The sequence below is a fragment of the Strongylocentrotus purpuratus genome, unplaced genomic scaffold (genome assembly GCF_000002235.5).
Source record: "Strongylocentrotus purpuratus isolate Spur 01 unplaced genomic scaffold, Spur_5.0 spur5_scaffold_19, whole genome shotgun sequence".
NCBI lineage: Eukaryota > Metazoa > Echinodermata > Echinoidea > Camarodonta > Strongylocentrotidae > Strongylocentrotus > Strongylocentrotus purpuratus.
In genome coordinates this window covers 3781657-3798940 of record NW_022145604.1, presented here as the reverse complement: position 1 = coordinate 3798940, position 17284 = coordinate 3781657, and the positions used below count along the sequence as shown (strand labels likewise).

Below are 17284 nucleotides of genomic sequence, written 5' to 3'. Positions count from 1 at the left end.
GATGGGAGATTTTAGATAAAAAAAGAGGGGCAAGAAAAAAGGGGATAAATAGACTGGGAAAGGAAAGGAGAAGGAGTGGAACTAGAGAGGTGTAGAGAAATCGGTGATCAAGAACAAATAGAAGAAGGGCAAGAGAATTTGCCTGACAAAGAAGGGAAAGAGAACACGTGACATTGGTTTAGAGAGAAGGTAAAGAGAGTCGTTGTTGAAAGAATTATGAGAGATGCAATAGGATAGAGAGGGGAAAAGGAGTCTAGGGAGAAAATGAAGTGAAGGAAAGGAAGTGAGAAAGTGACAGAGAAGCTTGTGATAGATAAAAGCGAGAAATAGGGAAGGAAGTAGAAAGGAGAGAGAAAGCACGATACTGATGATAAACAGTGGCGTCCGTAGTTAAAGGGGCATCTGGTCTTTAATACTTGAAAGATGAAATTCAAAATATCAAGGTCACTGAAGGATGGGGTGAGAGGGGGTAGTACGGGGGTAGTAGCACCTTTGTCAATAATGTTCCTTCCCCCTCTCTCTTTCTCTCATGTATGTCTGTCTGTCTGTCTCTCTCTCTTTGCAGTCTATCTATTTTAATTCTATCTCTGCCTAAAATCTCAATCACGTCTGTCTATTTTCTGTTTTTCTTCTTTCTTCTTTCTTCGATTTGAATAAATACTCAGTACTAATGTTAGAATAGTAAAGGGCAAAGGAATGGAGAGAGCACGTGTGGCATCCAAACTATAATACACCATGAGAAATCAAGGCTCAAAGGATACAGGATTGGAGGGGGATAAAGTGTAGAGGATAGTTAAAAAGGAAATGTGGAAAGGGCGCCGGAATGGGGGGGGGGGGGGGGGCGCTCGCCCCAACCCAAAAAGTGTGGGGCCGCGCATTACCCCCCTCCCCCAAAAACGCAGTAAAGGAGTAAAGATGGTTTCTATTTTTTAACCAAAAAGAACATACAAATGATAAAACCTGAATTGAATCACATACAAATTAAATTCTATTCAAAGAAAAGGAAGTTAATTAAATTTACTATACATTCCGCATGCCTTATCAATGGAGGTTTTTATAATAGCGATACGCGCATATCGTGGAAATATTGTGAGAGGATGGAAAAGCGTGTAGGTGTGTTTTTTGTATTATTATAGGGGTGAGAATTAGACATGAGCCCTTGAACACCGGCGTACTAATGGGGGGGGGGGGGTATTTCTAATTTGATACCATCAGTGATTTACAAATGTTGCTGAATTGACATGATTTTCCGGCATTTTTTCTCATTTTTTTGTGTAAATCGTACCTTTTTATGCGTTTGTTGGAAAATTACAAATTCCCAAATTTACAGTCGGGCGAAAAAATATAGGCCTACTTATATTTAGAAGCCTTCATGTCAGGGCCTGCAGAACGTCGGGGCTTGGGGGCTCGAGCCTGCCCCCTCACTTTTTTGAAAAGTATGTTAAAGAGAAAAAGAAAGAAAGAGAGAGAGAGAAAAAATGAGTGATGTCACGTACAAATGAGATATAAAAATATGCTCATCCGACCGTAATTAAATACCTAAAACCCCTGAGCTTCCGGGGCTCTACCACCTGGACCTCACCAAGGGCCCTAAGGCGGGCCCCTCGATGCTCATCTGACTGAATTAAAAACCTAAAACCTCTGAGCTTCCGGACCCCACCAAGGGCCCTAAAGAGGGCCCCTGGATGACTGGATCATCTGGAGTCGGGCTAACTCGGACCAGGGGACAACTCGGCCCAGCTGTAAAAACGGTCATTTTTTTGCATGTTTAGGTTTAGGGTTAGGTTTAAGGTTAGGGTTAGGGTTAGGGTTAGGGTTAGGGCTGGGTTAGGGTTAGAGTTAGGGTTAGAGTTAGGGTAAAATGACAAAAAATGACCGTTTTGCAGCTGGGCCGAGTTGTCCCCGGATCCGATCATCTGACCGTTATTTAATGCCTATAAAAAGTAAAAACCCTGAGCTACGTTTGTGTATATAGGCCTACTTGAAAAAGTGGGAGCATAATTTACCCCCACCCGATTGTGACGTAAACTCAACCTGAACTAAAATGTATACTGCGAGCCTACTTTGGGCTACTTAATTCCAAAGTTTGGTAAAAATAGAAATACATGTATTGCGTCATCGGGACGGGACCACTTTCATTTCCTCTCTGGAAAGTTACAGGTACAGTCGTGCAGGTTATGCAATACATTTTCCAAGAAATCGACAAACGCATGTGAGCGGTGGATTATTTGATCTTGGACACATGTACATGTGACGTCAAGCTACGATGAGTTTCCGTAAATAGACGAGTGCATTTTGTAAGGGGTAAACTTACTTTTAAGTACAAAAGTAAATGGTTAAATAATTGGTGAAGAAATATATTATTAAACTGAAATTTCTTTTATTTTAGTATAAAAATTATATTCATGCTTTTTGATAGTAACCAATAAAATAAAATAAATATCTATGCAAACGCAACAAAATGAAATAAATCCTTTGTAAAGTTGAAGAATCCTTCATTCATAACTGCGTACTCGTACGCAAGCGAATGCGTTCGAGTATAACGGGGAATTACCGTTCGATTTACATGTGAGTTTATCTCTGCGCGCGTACGTACGTACGTTATAGGTTAATGTGCATTGTGCAGATCTTGAGGCTGATACCTGATCAAAATAAAAATAAAAATTTGTGACCTGTTTTGGTATATTTCTAACTGAATAAGAAGATTTTACAAGATGCCAGATATCAGCACAGCAAGCATAGTTGCAGATTATCTACGTTACAGACTGCAATGTTTGGGAAATGGTGTTGATGCAGAGGAAAATGATTGCTTGTCAACCATCATGTCATCAGTCGAAAATGTTCCAGAGGATCTTCATGAAGCCATCGTAAATCTCTCCGAAAAACTCATGAATGACTACAGAGATTCTTTCAGTGATATGCCAAATCAACTGAAAATTACTGAAAATACTATCAGTTCGACATTTAAGGCCGTTACAAGTGAGCTTTTTGTAGATGGTGTTATTTCTTGGGGACGAATTGTAGCATTTTTCTCTTTCGGAGGAGCCCTGTGCGAGTGGTGTCAAGAGAAGGACATCCCCCGGGCGTTCCCCACGGTTGAAGAGCTGATGGTCGCCTACATCAATTCTCATCTCATCACATGGATTCATGCGAATGGCGGATGGGTAATGAAATAAAGCTTTACTAGGCACTTATTCAGAATCATATCCATAATTTGATCCGTAACTCTGGCGTGGAGATACCAAAAATACAACCAAAAAAAATCATCTAAATCTTCATCAATTGTTAAGAACTGGTCATGATTTAATCTAAAAGTTGTTGTGTTTCTCACCTGTTTTGTGTCAATTTTCTTATCTTTTTTGGAGTATATTTTCCCAAAACAAAGACTTATTACATAGGTCTACACTTTCTCACGGGATTCATGGCAAACTGCTGCACAATACAATTGCAAATTGACACGAAACTAAACGGGTCTTAAGAAACATAACGACTTGTAAATCATGACCATTATTTGAACAGTTGATGTTGATTTTTTGTATGTTTTAGTAGGGTATCTCCACGCCGGAGTTCAGTTCAGATTATGGATATGATTCTGAAATAGCACCCTTTACTATTCTAACATTAGTACTGAGTATTTATTTAATTGCTATTCATGCATGGCCTAAACTTACAAGTTAGGCTATATCATCATATTCATAAGATCATTTTGGTTCATGGACAATGCACTCACAAACATCACACCTCTTCCTCCTCCTCCTCCTCCTCCTCCCCCTCCTCCTCCCACTCCTCCTCCCCCTCCTCTTCCTCCTCCTCCTCCCCCCTCCTCCTCCCCCTCCTCCTCCCCTCCTCCTCCCCCTCCTCCTCCTCCTCCTCCTCCCCCTCCTCCTCCCCCTCCTCCTCCCCCTCCTCCTCCTCCTCCTCCTCCTCCCCTCCTCCCCTCCTCCCCTCCTCCCCTCCTCCCCTCCTCCTCCTCCTCCTTCTAATCTAAGTTCTATCCTTTTTCTTCTTTCCCCCCTCCTTTGTGTTCTTCTTCTTCTTTGATGTAGTCTGCTTCATTCAATCTTGAAGGTTCTTCTCCTCCCCCTTTTCCCCCTTCTTCTCCTTCTTTTCTTCTCTTCTTTCTTTCTTTTTCTTCTACCACTTCTTCTTCTACTACTACCGGGGGTACTTCTTCTTCTGAGGCTCCCCAACCTTATCCTCCCCAACCTTATCCTCTCTTGGGTGTCTGATCAACCGTACCAAGTAGACCAAGCAGCACAACATGTTTGGTTTTTAATTTGGTTTCAATCAAGAAAAAGAAAAGAAGAAAAAAAGAAAAAGAAACAAAAGGAATATGGATCCGGTTTTACATACCAGTACACTGGAGATCTAACTCTTGATCTTTAGGTGTTTACTTACTTTTGATTATTCATGACAAAATTGGATAACTAATGTACAATTAAATTGATACTACATGTATTTGATAACTGGACACATATACAACTTTTGATGAAGTGATTAGTCTACAATACCTTTGTTAACATGTAAATGGACATGTAGTAATCATTCAGTGATTGAAAATGGATCTCGATGTCACGCTTTGCTAAAGCGAGCGAGGGAACATTCTGAATCTGTCTCTGAAGTCTGAATCTGTTCTGTACATGTGTACCTTGTCCTGATCCTCAAGTGGGATATCATTGGCTTAGAACGTTAGTGTTCAAGAGAGAGTGTGTTTACTGTTTAGTGTATTTTTTTAGTTGAGTCCTATCACTTTACAGTTGTAGGGAGGGATTAAAGACAGAAATAACCGTCTGATATGGGTCATTTCTTTAATAAAACTGACATTTGTTGACATTCCCCATATGCGGTCACCGTCAGAGGAGCCAGATGCAATCTCAGCGCAACAACCATTGATATCAGAGACTGAAGCTTTCGGTCTAGGAGGGACTATGCTTTAATATATATTGCCCAATATGAATAGAAAATTCATGTACCACTACCAGTACTCACAAGCTTATACTGACTTTAATCAAACAGGACATCTACATGTAGTCATTTACAAATCTGCAGTGTCTTTTGAACAGATTTACCCCAAACACAAAAATATTGCCTGGTCAATTATCTTGGGTGGTTAATAGAATTTAAATTGTATCTGGACTATTGGACAATCACCTGTCTACATGTACATGTATGTACAGTGGTCACTTTTTGTGTTTCCCTTGTGTGGCCTCAATAGACAGGTTTGACTACGTGTACAATCATGTGCATTATATACACTGGTACATGTACTTTGTAGTTACTCCAGAGACTTGTGCACCAGAGAATTGTACAACTTGCTCAAAGAGTGAATGTATTTACGATCAAATAGCAACTCTTGATCAAACATAATGAGATTCTTCATTCTATGCATGGGACTAAACCCATTGTGTCATTGTCCCTTAGATGGATCTGTGTGGTTCCTTTAAAACATGTACATGTAAAAGTCCTTGGGAATAACAGAAACCAGTAGTCAGTAGGTTATCATAAATGTACATTGATTATTTCATGAAAATTGAGAGATCATTGATGATTTCTACATGCTGTAAGCGCTTAATAAGTAACGTTTCAGAATAGTTGAAAAATAAAATTTACATAATATCATTCAGATCATTTCTTCATGGTGGTCGGTTGTGCTTCATCCTACGAGATGATATGAGGTAAAAACTTGTTTTTTTAAGTACATAAATGCATCATGTACATGTAATGTATCATTCATTTTACACTAAACCACCAGTGTGCAGCTCTGCATACAGATTACACTTACAGGAGAGGGATGGATGTTAAAACATGGACCTACATGTACTACGAAGTATGGTTAAACACTGTTAATATAAAATGCAGTGTACAGATCACACTACTAATACTAGGCTGCCAGAAATATACACATACATTTATGAACTGTACAAATATCCTTTTATTATGTGCGAAAGTATACATTATTAGTTCCTGCCTTTCCAATCTATCCATTCAGACACAATACCGCAATAGAAACAGAGGGGGATAAATGTGGGTAGGTCAGCCCGCAGTTGTTAAATAGGTCAGCAAAATCCTTGACGTCATCATGAGAGCAAAGAGTTGAGGGCATCGAACTGTGAGCTGGAAATATTACATTTGCAGGTCTGGTCTAGTGACATAGCTTGCGGTTTGGAGCTCTGTATAGGGAAGCATTCTTGGCTTTGACCCTATCCACCACAGAGGTCAAGTATGCAGTTTGGCAAGGTTGCGATAGTCTTTATCCGTCAGACATGACAAGTACAGAGTCATACTTGCCACACATGTACATGTATAAAAAGAAGCAGTACTGTAGTTGAGATTGTATCAGCAATTGTTGTTATGAGGCTCTTTACTCTTCAGAACTTGTAATGTAGTCATTTGCTATGTGAATTTTAATAAACAAAGTGTATTCATCACCAAAGAAGATTTGATTCCAGACTGAGGTAATACTGTATTCACTAAAACTGCTAAGCTTGTTGTGCCAGTCTCATGTACATGTGTACGTACAATCGTACATGTACATGTGTTCAGCTCACTGTATGTAGGCCCTACTTTACATGTATAGTACATACAACTGTAGACATGTACATGTACAGGTAGCTTGAAAAGCAACGGTGTAAAAAGTGTAGTCTAGCCACTTCCATCAGTACTGTAGGCCTACAAAGTTTCATGTAACGGTAAATGTACACATACTGTATGATACATACATATACATGTACTATAGATGTGCATGTAGATCATAGTACTGTACATACAGATTAGATGCTTCTAATCAGAAATCTGCAAATTATACTGAAATGTAATACATTTTATTTATTTAAAAAAAAATTACTACATGTATACTGGTCCATATAAAGAGTACAATTATAGTGTATATTTACAATGTAGTGTCTGTAAATGTAGACTAATTTCATTATAGGTGGAGGTGTGGTATTTTTATATTTGGTTACATACTGTACATGTAGGTTGCAGGCAGCATAAATTATGAAGGCCGTGAGAAAATGGTGTTATGGTCTATTTATAATGTGGAATTTGAAATATGTTTAATGATGTGATTAATTGAATACTTCCTACAAATTTGTATGCATTTATTGGGGTCACTTTTCAAATCAAATATACATTGTTTTATTTGGTCAAATTTGGTTAGTAACTGTGATTTGTTTTAATTTCAAGGTATTTTCCCTAATTGATTACCACTGTACTAAAAAGGTAAAAAAAAGGTTACCTCATTAATCATCAGATTTTTTTTCTTCAATGGAATAAAAAACCATACGAAAACAACATTTCCCACAACTGTATTTGGGCAGGTCCAAGCTATTTGGATTGTGACGTACGGGACATTTAGAGACTTTAAACAAGAAATAACAACAGATGAAATTATTTACAGTGTATATGGCTATCTTTTGGTATGAGTCTGTGGCTATTATGGGCTAGTTCATTTGTGGAAAGTTTTAGTTCTGACCAACTCTTTAATTAATTTTTAATGTAATTAATGTGCAGCATGACGTACGGTTTGCAGCGTCCCATACGTCATGCAGCACATTAATTACATTAAAAATTAATTAAAGAGTTGGTCAGAACTAAAACTTTCCACAAATGAACTAGCCCATAATAGCCACAGACTCATACTAAAAGATAGCCATATAAATAATTTCATCTGTTGTTATTTCTTGTTTAAAGTCTCTGAATGTCCCGTACATGTACGTCACAATCCAAATAGCTTGGACCTGCCCATTTGCATTCATAATGAAGAAAAAACATTATATAATAGTTTTCATCTATATTTTCATCTTGACCTGTATACATGTATGTCTTTACTCTGTATGTCTTAATTACAGTATATACTGTAAATCAAACATTTTGTGATTTCACAAAACTGAAAGTGATTTTTAAATTAAAAAAAAAAAAGATTTTAGGTAATTCCTTAACAGGATTTTCCACAGAGTTGTATTTTGTGCCAAAAAAAATTCCATTTCACGGATTTATGAACATTTTTGGAAACTTTTCAAAGTGAAATAGTCATGGGATATGAATCATATGATGAGGAAGGTGGTTGCCTGTAGGGGCCGGAAGTAAGTGTTGCTTGAAAAGTAAAAATAAGAGAAGATAGAATGATGATGAATAATTTGATTTTCAGATGAAAATGACCTTGATTGAAGTAGAGGAAATAATTTGCTTGTTTGTTTTAATGAAATATGGGTATCAGAAATAGTGGAATGTTTCAGTAAAATTCTTACATTGACTATTTGACATTAAAGGGGGATCAAGTATTTTTTTCTTTAAATATATGTTTTATGTTTGTTTGTTTGTTTTTTGTTTTTTGACTTCTGCATTTGCTGGAAACAGGGGGGGGGGGGGGGGGGGGAATTGGAATATAAGTGTATACAAGGTACTACATTTTACATTTAAACATTTGTTTCGTGGATTACATAATTTACATGTACGTACATGTATTGTACAGTACACAAAATACACATGTTGTATAAAGGTTATGATGGCAACCAGTGCATTCTGATGTCATTATTGATATTTGCTCTAGACTATTTCATTAAAAAAAATATGTGGTTAGGGCTTGGATTGGAAATTCCTTCGTTTTTAGGTTAAGGGTTTAATAGGATGAGAAGAAATGTTATGTACTGTATGGTTTTATTTACAACTTCCAAAGTTTTACATAGAAAATTATAATTAGGCAATATTAGCATTAGGCTTGAGTTGAAACAGTTCCCCGTCCAGTCCCTGATTGTCACGCCGAAACCTGGGTTTAAATATTCAATTTTGGGTATTTCAAAATTAAATTTCACACTGATACTTTTGCTTAAAGGTGAAATTCAAAGGAGATCACAAATATGTCAACTAATGTGTCACTAGAAACTGGTAAGCTAACAGCTGGCCATCGGACAAGTTTTAGGTCAACTACATATTGGGTGATTTATAAAAATACAAATACAACCACCTCCATAGCAGCTGGGATATACGAGAGATTCGCCGGAAAAATAACGATGTTTTAATGACGTAACTATATGGACCAACACTGCCCAAGCAGACGACATCCCATAGAGAATAAACATAATTGCAAAGCTATTATTTCTCAAATTATAACAAGTTTTGTGTATATAAATGTAATGGCATGTCAAACCATTCAAAAGGGGATATGACCCGATTCTGATAACTAAAATCTTTTGCTTGTAAATACAAAGGATAGGGGTTAATTAACAATCAAAGAAACCAATCTTTCAAATTGAAAAACCCCTGGAATGATATTAAGGACGGCATTTGTTCCCCCTTGAAATGCCGAACATACCCCGGTGTGTGCTGCTGAATATACAATGGCGTCTTACTTTGTTTACAAGCGACAGATTCCTTTATTTTTGTATCGCTGCATTTATCATCAAAATAAATCATGCGCGGGGTTTAGAGTGAGGAAATAGATTATACATTTAGCCCGATGGTAGTGAAGTAATAGAAAGAACTCAAGAGAAGATGAAAGCACAGGCATTGAAAATGTGTGGGATGTCATGGGACATCGTCTGCTTGTGCAAGTCATGTCCATACTGTGATCTCACACATCTCAGCAGCGTTTGGAGAGCTCTTCAGGTGCTATGCCGTGGCTGTATTTAAGCGTTTTGTAATTTATAATAATCATTACTTTGAATGTTTCCAAGCATTTAATTTTGATAACCATGTCGAATCAAAGTTTCAACTTTGCAACAATGAAATAAAGTTAGTTTTTTTAATCAATGAATATCTACTTTAAAGAACTTAAGAATTAAGATTTTCAATTCACAAACCTAATTTCAATTTCATTAAATGCTTTAGGAAATAAATGGATATCGTTTCAAATGACGGTAGTTCTTTTGGTCGCTCTAAAATTGTGGCTTCAAGAAAGATGTCACGCTTTGCGTGTTCAGAAACGGAAGTAACAAAAGAGTATACACTTTACAATACATACATTTACATACAATATACAAAAAGCTCTTGTGCATATTTCTCATGTAATGACTCATGTTGTTGATAAATAGTGAGAGAAAGTACACCGACCTTGCCAAAACTAGAAATTAAATCAGACATCCTTACATGTACATCAAGTAGTAGAATGGACAAATGTCAGCATCCTATTTACTTACTTTAATACACTCCCTACTTTTATCTTTATTACTGTATGTCATACATGATTGCACAAGTGGATGAAAATGAAAAATAGATGATCAGTGCTTTCCAAGTAACCAAACCCAGGCATTCTATGATAATTTAGATGATTCATAAGGAGAAGAAAAGAGTGCCCTCGCCTGCCTCCCCGACTGACACATAGAGTGAGACCTGGGGACCCCATATTCTTTTCTTTCTTTGAAATTGGACAGGTCAGCAGTGGTCTGGTCTGGATGACTAATAAGATTCATGACTTGCAGGGATAGTGTAAAGATCTTCAAGGAAAGAATTAAAGAATGAACAAATATCTGAGCTGTACTATTGAACTTGATAGTGATAGAATCTGACCCCTTAAGGCATGTTTATTGATCTTACAAGTTGATGTTGATGTCTACAGTGAGTAACGCTGGTGGTGATATTAATGGAAATATGATAACAACAAAACTGAAAATATAATGAAGTCTTTTTAAAATCAAATTCCTACATACTACAGTGTACATACATGTACATGTAGATGTGCTTGTTTTTATTTTTGTTTTTGTATTCAAAGTGGAGGGAGGGGGGGGGGGGTCTGCTGTCATTCTTAAAGCTCACTTTACATTTAGATTAATATATGTACATGTATATGTACATTATATAAGACTGGAAAGTTGTACTATCACTGGATAACAATTCAAAGTGACCGTATAATAATAGTTCATTGTGCTTTTCTCGTCAATGTGAAATATGTCTGTATTACCATAGACCTACCACCTATGGTATTACAGAATACAGAGGGAATATGATGAAATATGATGAAATTGAATTGTAAATGTACAACTAACATGTGCTCGTATATCATTATTTGCTTGGTTATTATTTTAGGATTTGTCCTCATGAATTTGCATTTTTCTCTTTCTTCTCTTTCCCATCCAGGATGGCTTGGTGGATTTCTACAAGCATCTCTCTCATTCATCCCTGGATGACTCTGCTCTCACCAACGGAGTCTGGAGTGGGAAACAGCTTGTCGGCGTGGCAACGCTAGGTATCCTGACAGTCGGTGCATTCTTCTTCCGATCGTGAGGATTTGCTTTCAAGCAGCCTGCAACCTCAGGCAATTTGGACACACTTGTACTTTGTAGAAGTTTGTGATGATGCAGTAGGTCTATGATGATGGAGAAACAGAGGGGTATGATGATTATCACTGTAGCTAGTTGAGAGAGGTGACTGCGTCACCGGAAGTTGCTCCCGATTGGTCAGTCATTTCACAGAGCTCCAAATACATTGTATGTGCTTGACAATGGAGCCATGAGCTGGGTTAAAAACATTACCTTCTGAATGATGAATAATGAAAGATCCCTTGCCCATCGTTCATACTTTCTATAGTTTCTAATGTCCATCAAGAATGTAAGATACAGAGCAGGAGCTCGCCAGAGTACCACAAGAAGGGAACAAGATTAGAACCACAATTCAAATCTTACTTTTTTTGCACCAGGTCTTTTATAAGGTGTATGGTATACATGTTCAATCAGTATTCTTATTTCACTTTTACTTCACTGTTAAACAGAGCTTCTGGTTGTAAACAAAGAATGCACTGATAGTGAAATTTAGATTACTCTGTAAATGTATGTGAACAATCTCAATAGGCCTGTCTTCATTATCTCAAGATTGCCAAATAACTCGCTATTTCTGATTTGGGAAATAATCCCAAAGTTACAAATCGCGTCTTCATCAGCTGGAGATTTGACCTTGAAACTTGAGCCTCGAGCTCAGGAAATTAGCTCAAGATGTTTTGCTCAGCATTCACGCATTGTGCGAGTCTTCGGGCTGGTGAAGACGCACAAAAAAAATAGCGGAATATTTTGCAAACTAGCACCAGATATCTTGGGATGATTATCTCGACCAAATATCCTGCTAATTGCAACTTCGGGCTGATGAAAACACAAATTAACTGGATAATTTGCGATCGGGATAGTTCAAATAGCGGGATATTTGGCAATATCGAGCTAATGAGGACAGGCCTAGTATGAATTTACGCATGCAGGATCCAGAAACATGGAACGGGATGCGGTCATACGTCCCATCAACATTGTGATGAGAATCATGAGATGGCTTCGAAACAAGTTTGGCAGTATCCCAAGAATCATAGGATTCCCATATAATGGACTTCTATGCATTTGATGAAAAACATTGGAATTCATGTTGTTTTTTTTCTTCTTACTTTATAATGTAACTGCAAGTACAGTGTATGTGCCTCCTTTTTGCATTCTCTCCTGAGTCACCTCTCACCGTTTCTCGTTTCATGTTGGTAATTCTGTCATTCATTATTCTATCTCCCTTGCTGTCTATTTCGCTCTATGTTACATTATGTATGTAATCCAATCCCCCCCCCCCCCCCCCCCCCCCTCTGCCACCCTTCTCAATCCTTGATTCTCTGTTTGTGTGTGTGTCTCTCTCTCTGTCTCCATTTCCCCCTTCCTGTCTCTCTCTCTTTAACTGTAAGTCTTTTGTCATTGTCTCCCATCTCTCTCTCTCTCTCTCTCTCTAGCTCTCTCTTTCTCACTCTTGTTGTCTTCATTTACATGTATCTCCATTTCTGTATCTCTTGGTCCCCTCTTTATCTCTCTCTCTCTTTCTCTTTCTTCCCCTTCTTTCTGAACAGTTCTTCAGCTGTATAAGAGGCTGTCATGCACACATCAATGCTACACATTTTAAGAGGAGCTGACATTTAATATCAATTTTGATGCAAAACCTGAGGGCAATCATAATATCTCCATTTCAGTGAGTTTTTACCGATTGATGTGCTCTCTAAAGTTTAAGATATTGGAAAAGAAAAAAAGCCCACAACATTTTTAATGAAAAAAAAAATGAATTTCTGCCCCAGTCCATAAATCATCAATATTACATCATCAAAAATTCAATCAAACTTGTTTCAATATGATCAATATTAAATTGTATCCATTCCACTTCCGCGTTCATTTACATTGCCAAACCACACAATCTAGAGAGGCGTGACCGACAATCAGTCAAAATGGACATGCACGTTCATGTACATGTAGCCGGATACCACTAAGTTTGGATGGAGTCTCGCTTCCAGAATCAGTAGGGTCATCGTACTTTAAATTACAAATCTGTTCAACTCCATTTTGTATGATGTAAAATCATAAATATATACGTAATATGTAGACGATCATTATCTCCTTGCAGATTGGACAATCAACATTTTAAATCAGTGGAAAAAAAGTTGTCCCTCCTTGATTATTGGTAAACAAGTTTAAAGAGGGAAATTTACCTTTTTCTCAAATTTTGGCATAAATCAACCAAAAGCCTGCAAAGCACTACATATGCTGATGCTTTGATATAATGATATTGTATACATCCATGCTGTTAACTTATGAAATGTATCTATTTGCCAGGTCATATTGATTTATAACAATTTCTGCTTTAGGACCCCCCTCCCCCACCCCTTCCTTCTCTAAGAATTCTTCTCCCCATTATCCCATAGCTGTCATCTTTTGATCTTATTTAAAACCCTCTTTTCCAACCCCAACACACTTTCAGCTGTAGTACTCTCCTCTCCCACCACCCTCCCCAAAGGATTAAATGTATTCATGCACATGATGGTACTATTAACAGTATTAACAGTATTCAGACAGTTGAATACAGTGTCCATGTGATTAGGGAAGTGAGGAAGGAGTCAGGGTTCATAAAATCCTAAATTTGCTATTGGGGGCCAGGAGCAGGGGGGGGGGGGGGGGGGAGTTCTCATTTTTTAAGGATAAACTACCGGTGGTGCAATGGGGGTTTCAATCTGAATTCCATATAAATATAATTCTGTCATGCTGTGTTCCTATTTTTGTTAAATTTGTTTTAAAGCATAGCTAGTGTGGGCATTTATACTCCTCAAGACTTATTTTCATAATTTTCCTTTCCTTTTTTTCGAAAATGATATATCATAGGAAACACCTTTAAGTAATAGCTACACGTAGAAGTATTAAATATTTTGCTGACAAAACAGTACTTTCTTACAAGTGATGAATATTAACTTTGTATAGAAGACCAAAGCAGTAAACCTATGTAAATATTGTACATATTATAAAACATGTTATATATTATATATATGAACATAAAATGACATTAAACAGTAAATGTTTCCTTTTTCTTGCCATATTTAAAGTATAACGTAGCCTATGTGCAAAATCCTTAAAGAGGTGTACATATTAATTTATGCATGCATTCCTTATCCGTTTGAAGCCAGAAGGTCGTTAACTCATATTTATAGTTTACACAGTGAGTTCCCTTCTACATCCAACCAGGGGGGTGTTTCATAAAGATCCTAAGTTGAACTTATCTCTAAGTTGGACTTAGCAATTATGAAAAGCCATTAGCATCCTTGAAAATATTTTGTAGAAGTTATTTTAAAAGGCATAAAATGTTGATTCAAATCATTCACATTTTCTAATATCATGGGAAATTTCATGTTCTTGATGTGGAATTTATGAATAGTCTAAAATACTTCAATTTTTGCCTTTCAGTGTACTTCATTATAAGGTTACAAATGGCTCTCCATAATATTTAAGTCCAACTTAGAGTTAAGTTTGACTTGGAATCTTTATGAAACACCCCCAGATGTTATAAAGTTATTACAACCTCTGTGTACTTGTTTATGCATTGTATGACTTGTATGTATAAGAATTAATTTGAATTACACCGCCCCCCCCCCAACCCCCACCCATAAAAGGTAATATTGAGTGTTTCTGGTACAGGTAGAATATTGCCATTTTGAAATTTATTATACACATGTTCAAGCTACATGAAGTGTCAATTCTCAATCAGTTGTCATGAGGTATGTTTTCGACCTATCAATTCGGTATGAACTATATTCATGTATTTTTTTTTTGAAAAGGTAACAAAACCATAACAAAATCACTAAATATTGTTGAATACTTTAAAAATACTAAAAACACCACTTCACATCCCTTTATTTTAGTCGCATTGTTGGGGTGCTCTGTCATGCCATAAATGATTGGTGGTGGAAAAAATGTAACATAAAATAAAGTACATGTATATTGAAGTAAACTGTGCTGAAATTTCATACATGAGACAAATTTTGCAACACTGATTTTCTTGCATCATTTGTGGAAATAATTAATGAAACATTTTGAGTATTTATGCTGTTTCTTCTGCAGAATGAAAGCCTGTTCATTTGTCAATAAAGTAGAAACCATTTTTCTCTGACATGTTGCATATAAGAATATTTTTGTGTTTTGAGTATAATGTTGAGTGAATGTGATAAGGAGAGCACGAGGATAATGATGCACGTTTTGCTGGTGCTGATAATGATGATGGTGTTATGATAATCATGATAATGGTTATGATAATAATGATGATGATCAAGAGAATGATTATAAAGACGATGATTGATAACAATAATGATCATGATCATGATATTAATTATCATGATCATAAAAATGATCATGATCATGATATTAATTACGATGATCATGAAAATGATGATGATGATGATGATCATAATAATAATTAGGGTGATCATGATCATGAAAATGATGATGATCATGATAATAATTATGATGATCATGAAAATGATGTTGATTGTAATAATAATAATGATAATAATTCTGATGATCTTGATAAGGCTTAACAAAAAAAGATGTTGTATTGCCCTTACAAGGTGCCAAAACATGGGTCAGTCGGTCAGATTTTTTTTTTAAATTTCCCCCTCATTGGCCTGACATTTCTCTTTTTTTAATTTTATTCATTAAACATTTTTTTCCCTCTAAAAAATGGTTAAAAAAGATAAAAGCCGATCGTAGATTTCAAGATTTCGGGGTCGGTCGCAAAGGGCAATACAACATCTTTCTTTTAACGCCTAATGACGATGATGAGGATAATGATGCGATTGATGGTGATGATGATAATGATTATGATGATGATGATGATGATAACACAGATCATGATATATGGTGATAAATGTTGTTTTCCTTTACAAGCCTTGGCCAGCCCTTTTTCTGGTAATTAAAGTGTAATCCATAATTTGTTTGTATGTTTTACCTGACTGCAAAGAAAGAATATGTAAGCTTGTAAGTAACAACCAGGGGACCGACGGCTTTAAGTCCCCTCCGAGGGACTCGGTACCAGAGGGCACTAGCGCATCGACTTGGTATTTGAACCGGGACCTCCCAGTTACAAGATCACTGCTCTACCACTGAGCCATCTCACCTCCATAGTTAAATCATGATTTCTTCACAATTTTAAATGATTTAATATGATTTAATATTACACTCCCCTTATCTAGAGGAATGATAAAATAACTTGGCTCTTCACTTTCTTTATTCCAAATCCATCAAGGCCTCTTAGTTCTTTATGATCGTGATAATTCTCTTGAGCTCATGAAACCAGATATCGTATATCCGGTTATTGATGATAAGAGGATTTCAGTTTCACTTTTTTTTCTTCTTTCTTTTCTGGTCAAAGTTGGGACTCTACCGAACTCGAGATGTCCAGTGCGTTTCCTGGAATGAAATAAAAGAAAATGAAAAGTAAAACCAGGATGAATCTAAATCTAGATTGTTGCTAAGCAATAATCAAAACATTGCAAAAGATAATTAGGCCTTTTGTGTGTATATATAACTCGTAATTACAGATAAAAAATAGGATGGGCACATGAGATGAGAAGAGAGAGAGAGAGAGAGAGAGAGAGGGAGAGAGAGAGAGAGGGGGGGGTGGGATAGAGAAAGGGAGAGAGAGAGAGAGAGAGAGAGAGAGAGAGAGATAGAGATGGAGGATAAGAAAAGGAGAAACAGAAACTACTTGATGGGAGAGGAAGATGCACAGAATATAGAAGGTTTGATGAAAGAGAGGATGAACTAGATATAGAGAAAAATAAACAGTGGACACGGGACACATTTTTTGATTAAGAGTATAGGAAATCTCTGGAGCTCAAGTGTTTCTACACGTATGCAACTGCATATATACAGTGTGAGTCAAAAAAAATATTACACCTAGAAAATTGCTAATTATTTTATAAATCATCTATTAACAGTAAATTATTATACATCTTATGTGTTTTATCCCAAATCATTTGGTATCATTTTTGTGCGGTATGATAGACAGTGGTAAAAACAGG

General features: G+C 36.7%; 1 protein-coding gene across 1 annotated transcript; it reads left to right on the top strand.

Moving 5' to 3' along the window:
* The first annotated feature begins 2572 nt into the window (after window positions 1-2572).
* Window positions 2573-11257, top strand: LOC100890351 (bcl-2-like protein 1). The gene is made up of 2 exons (XM_030990060.1): window positions 2573-3164; window positions 11074-11257. Exons 1-2 carry the CDS (start codon window positions 2715-2717, stop codon window positions 11218-11220), a joined length of 597 nt encoding a protein of 198 aa, XP_030845920.1. The 5' UTR covers window positions 2573-2714; the 3' UTR covers window positions 11221-11257.
* The last annotated feature ends 6027 nt before the right edge of the window (window positions 11258-17284 follow it).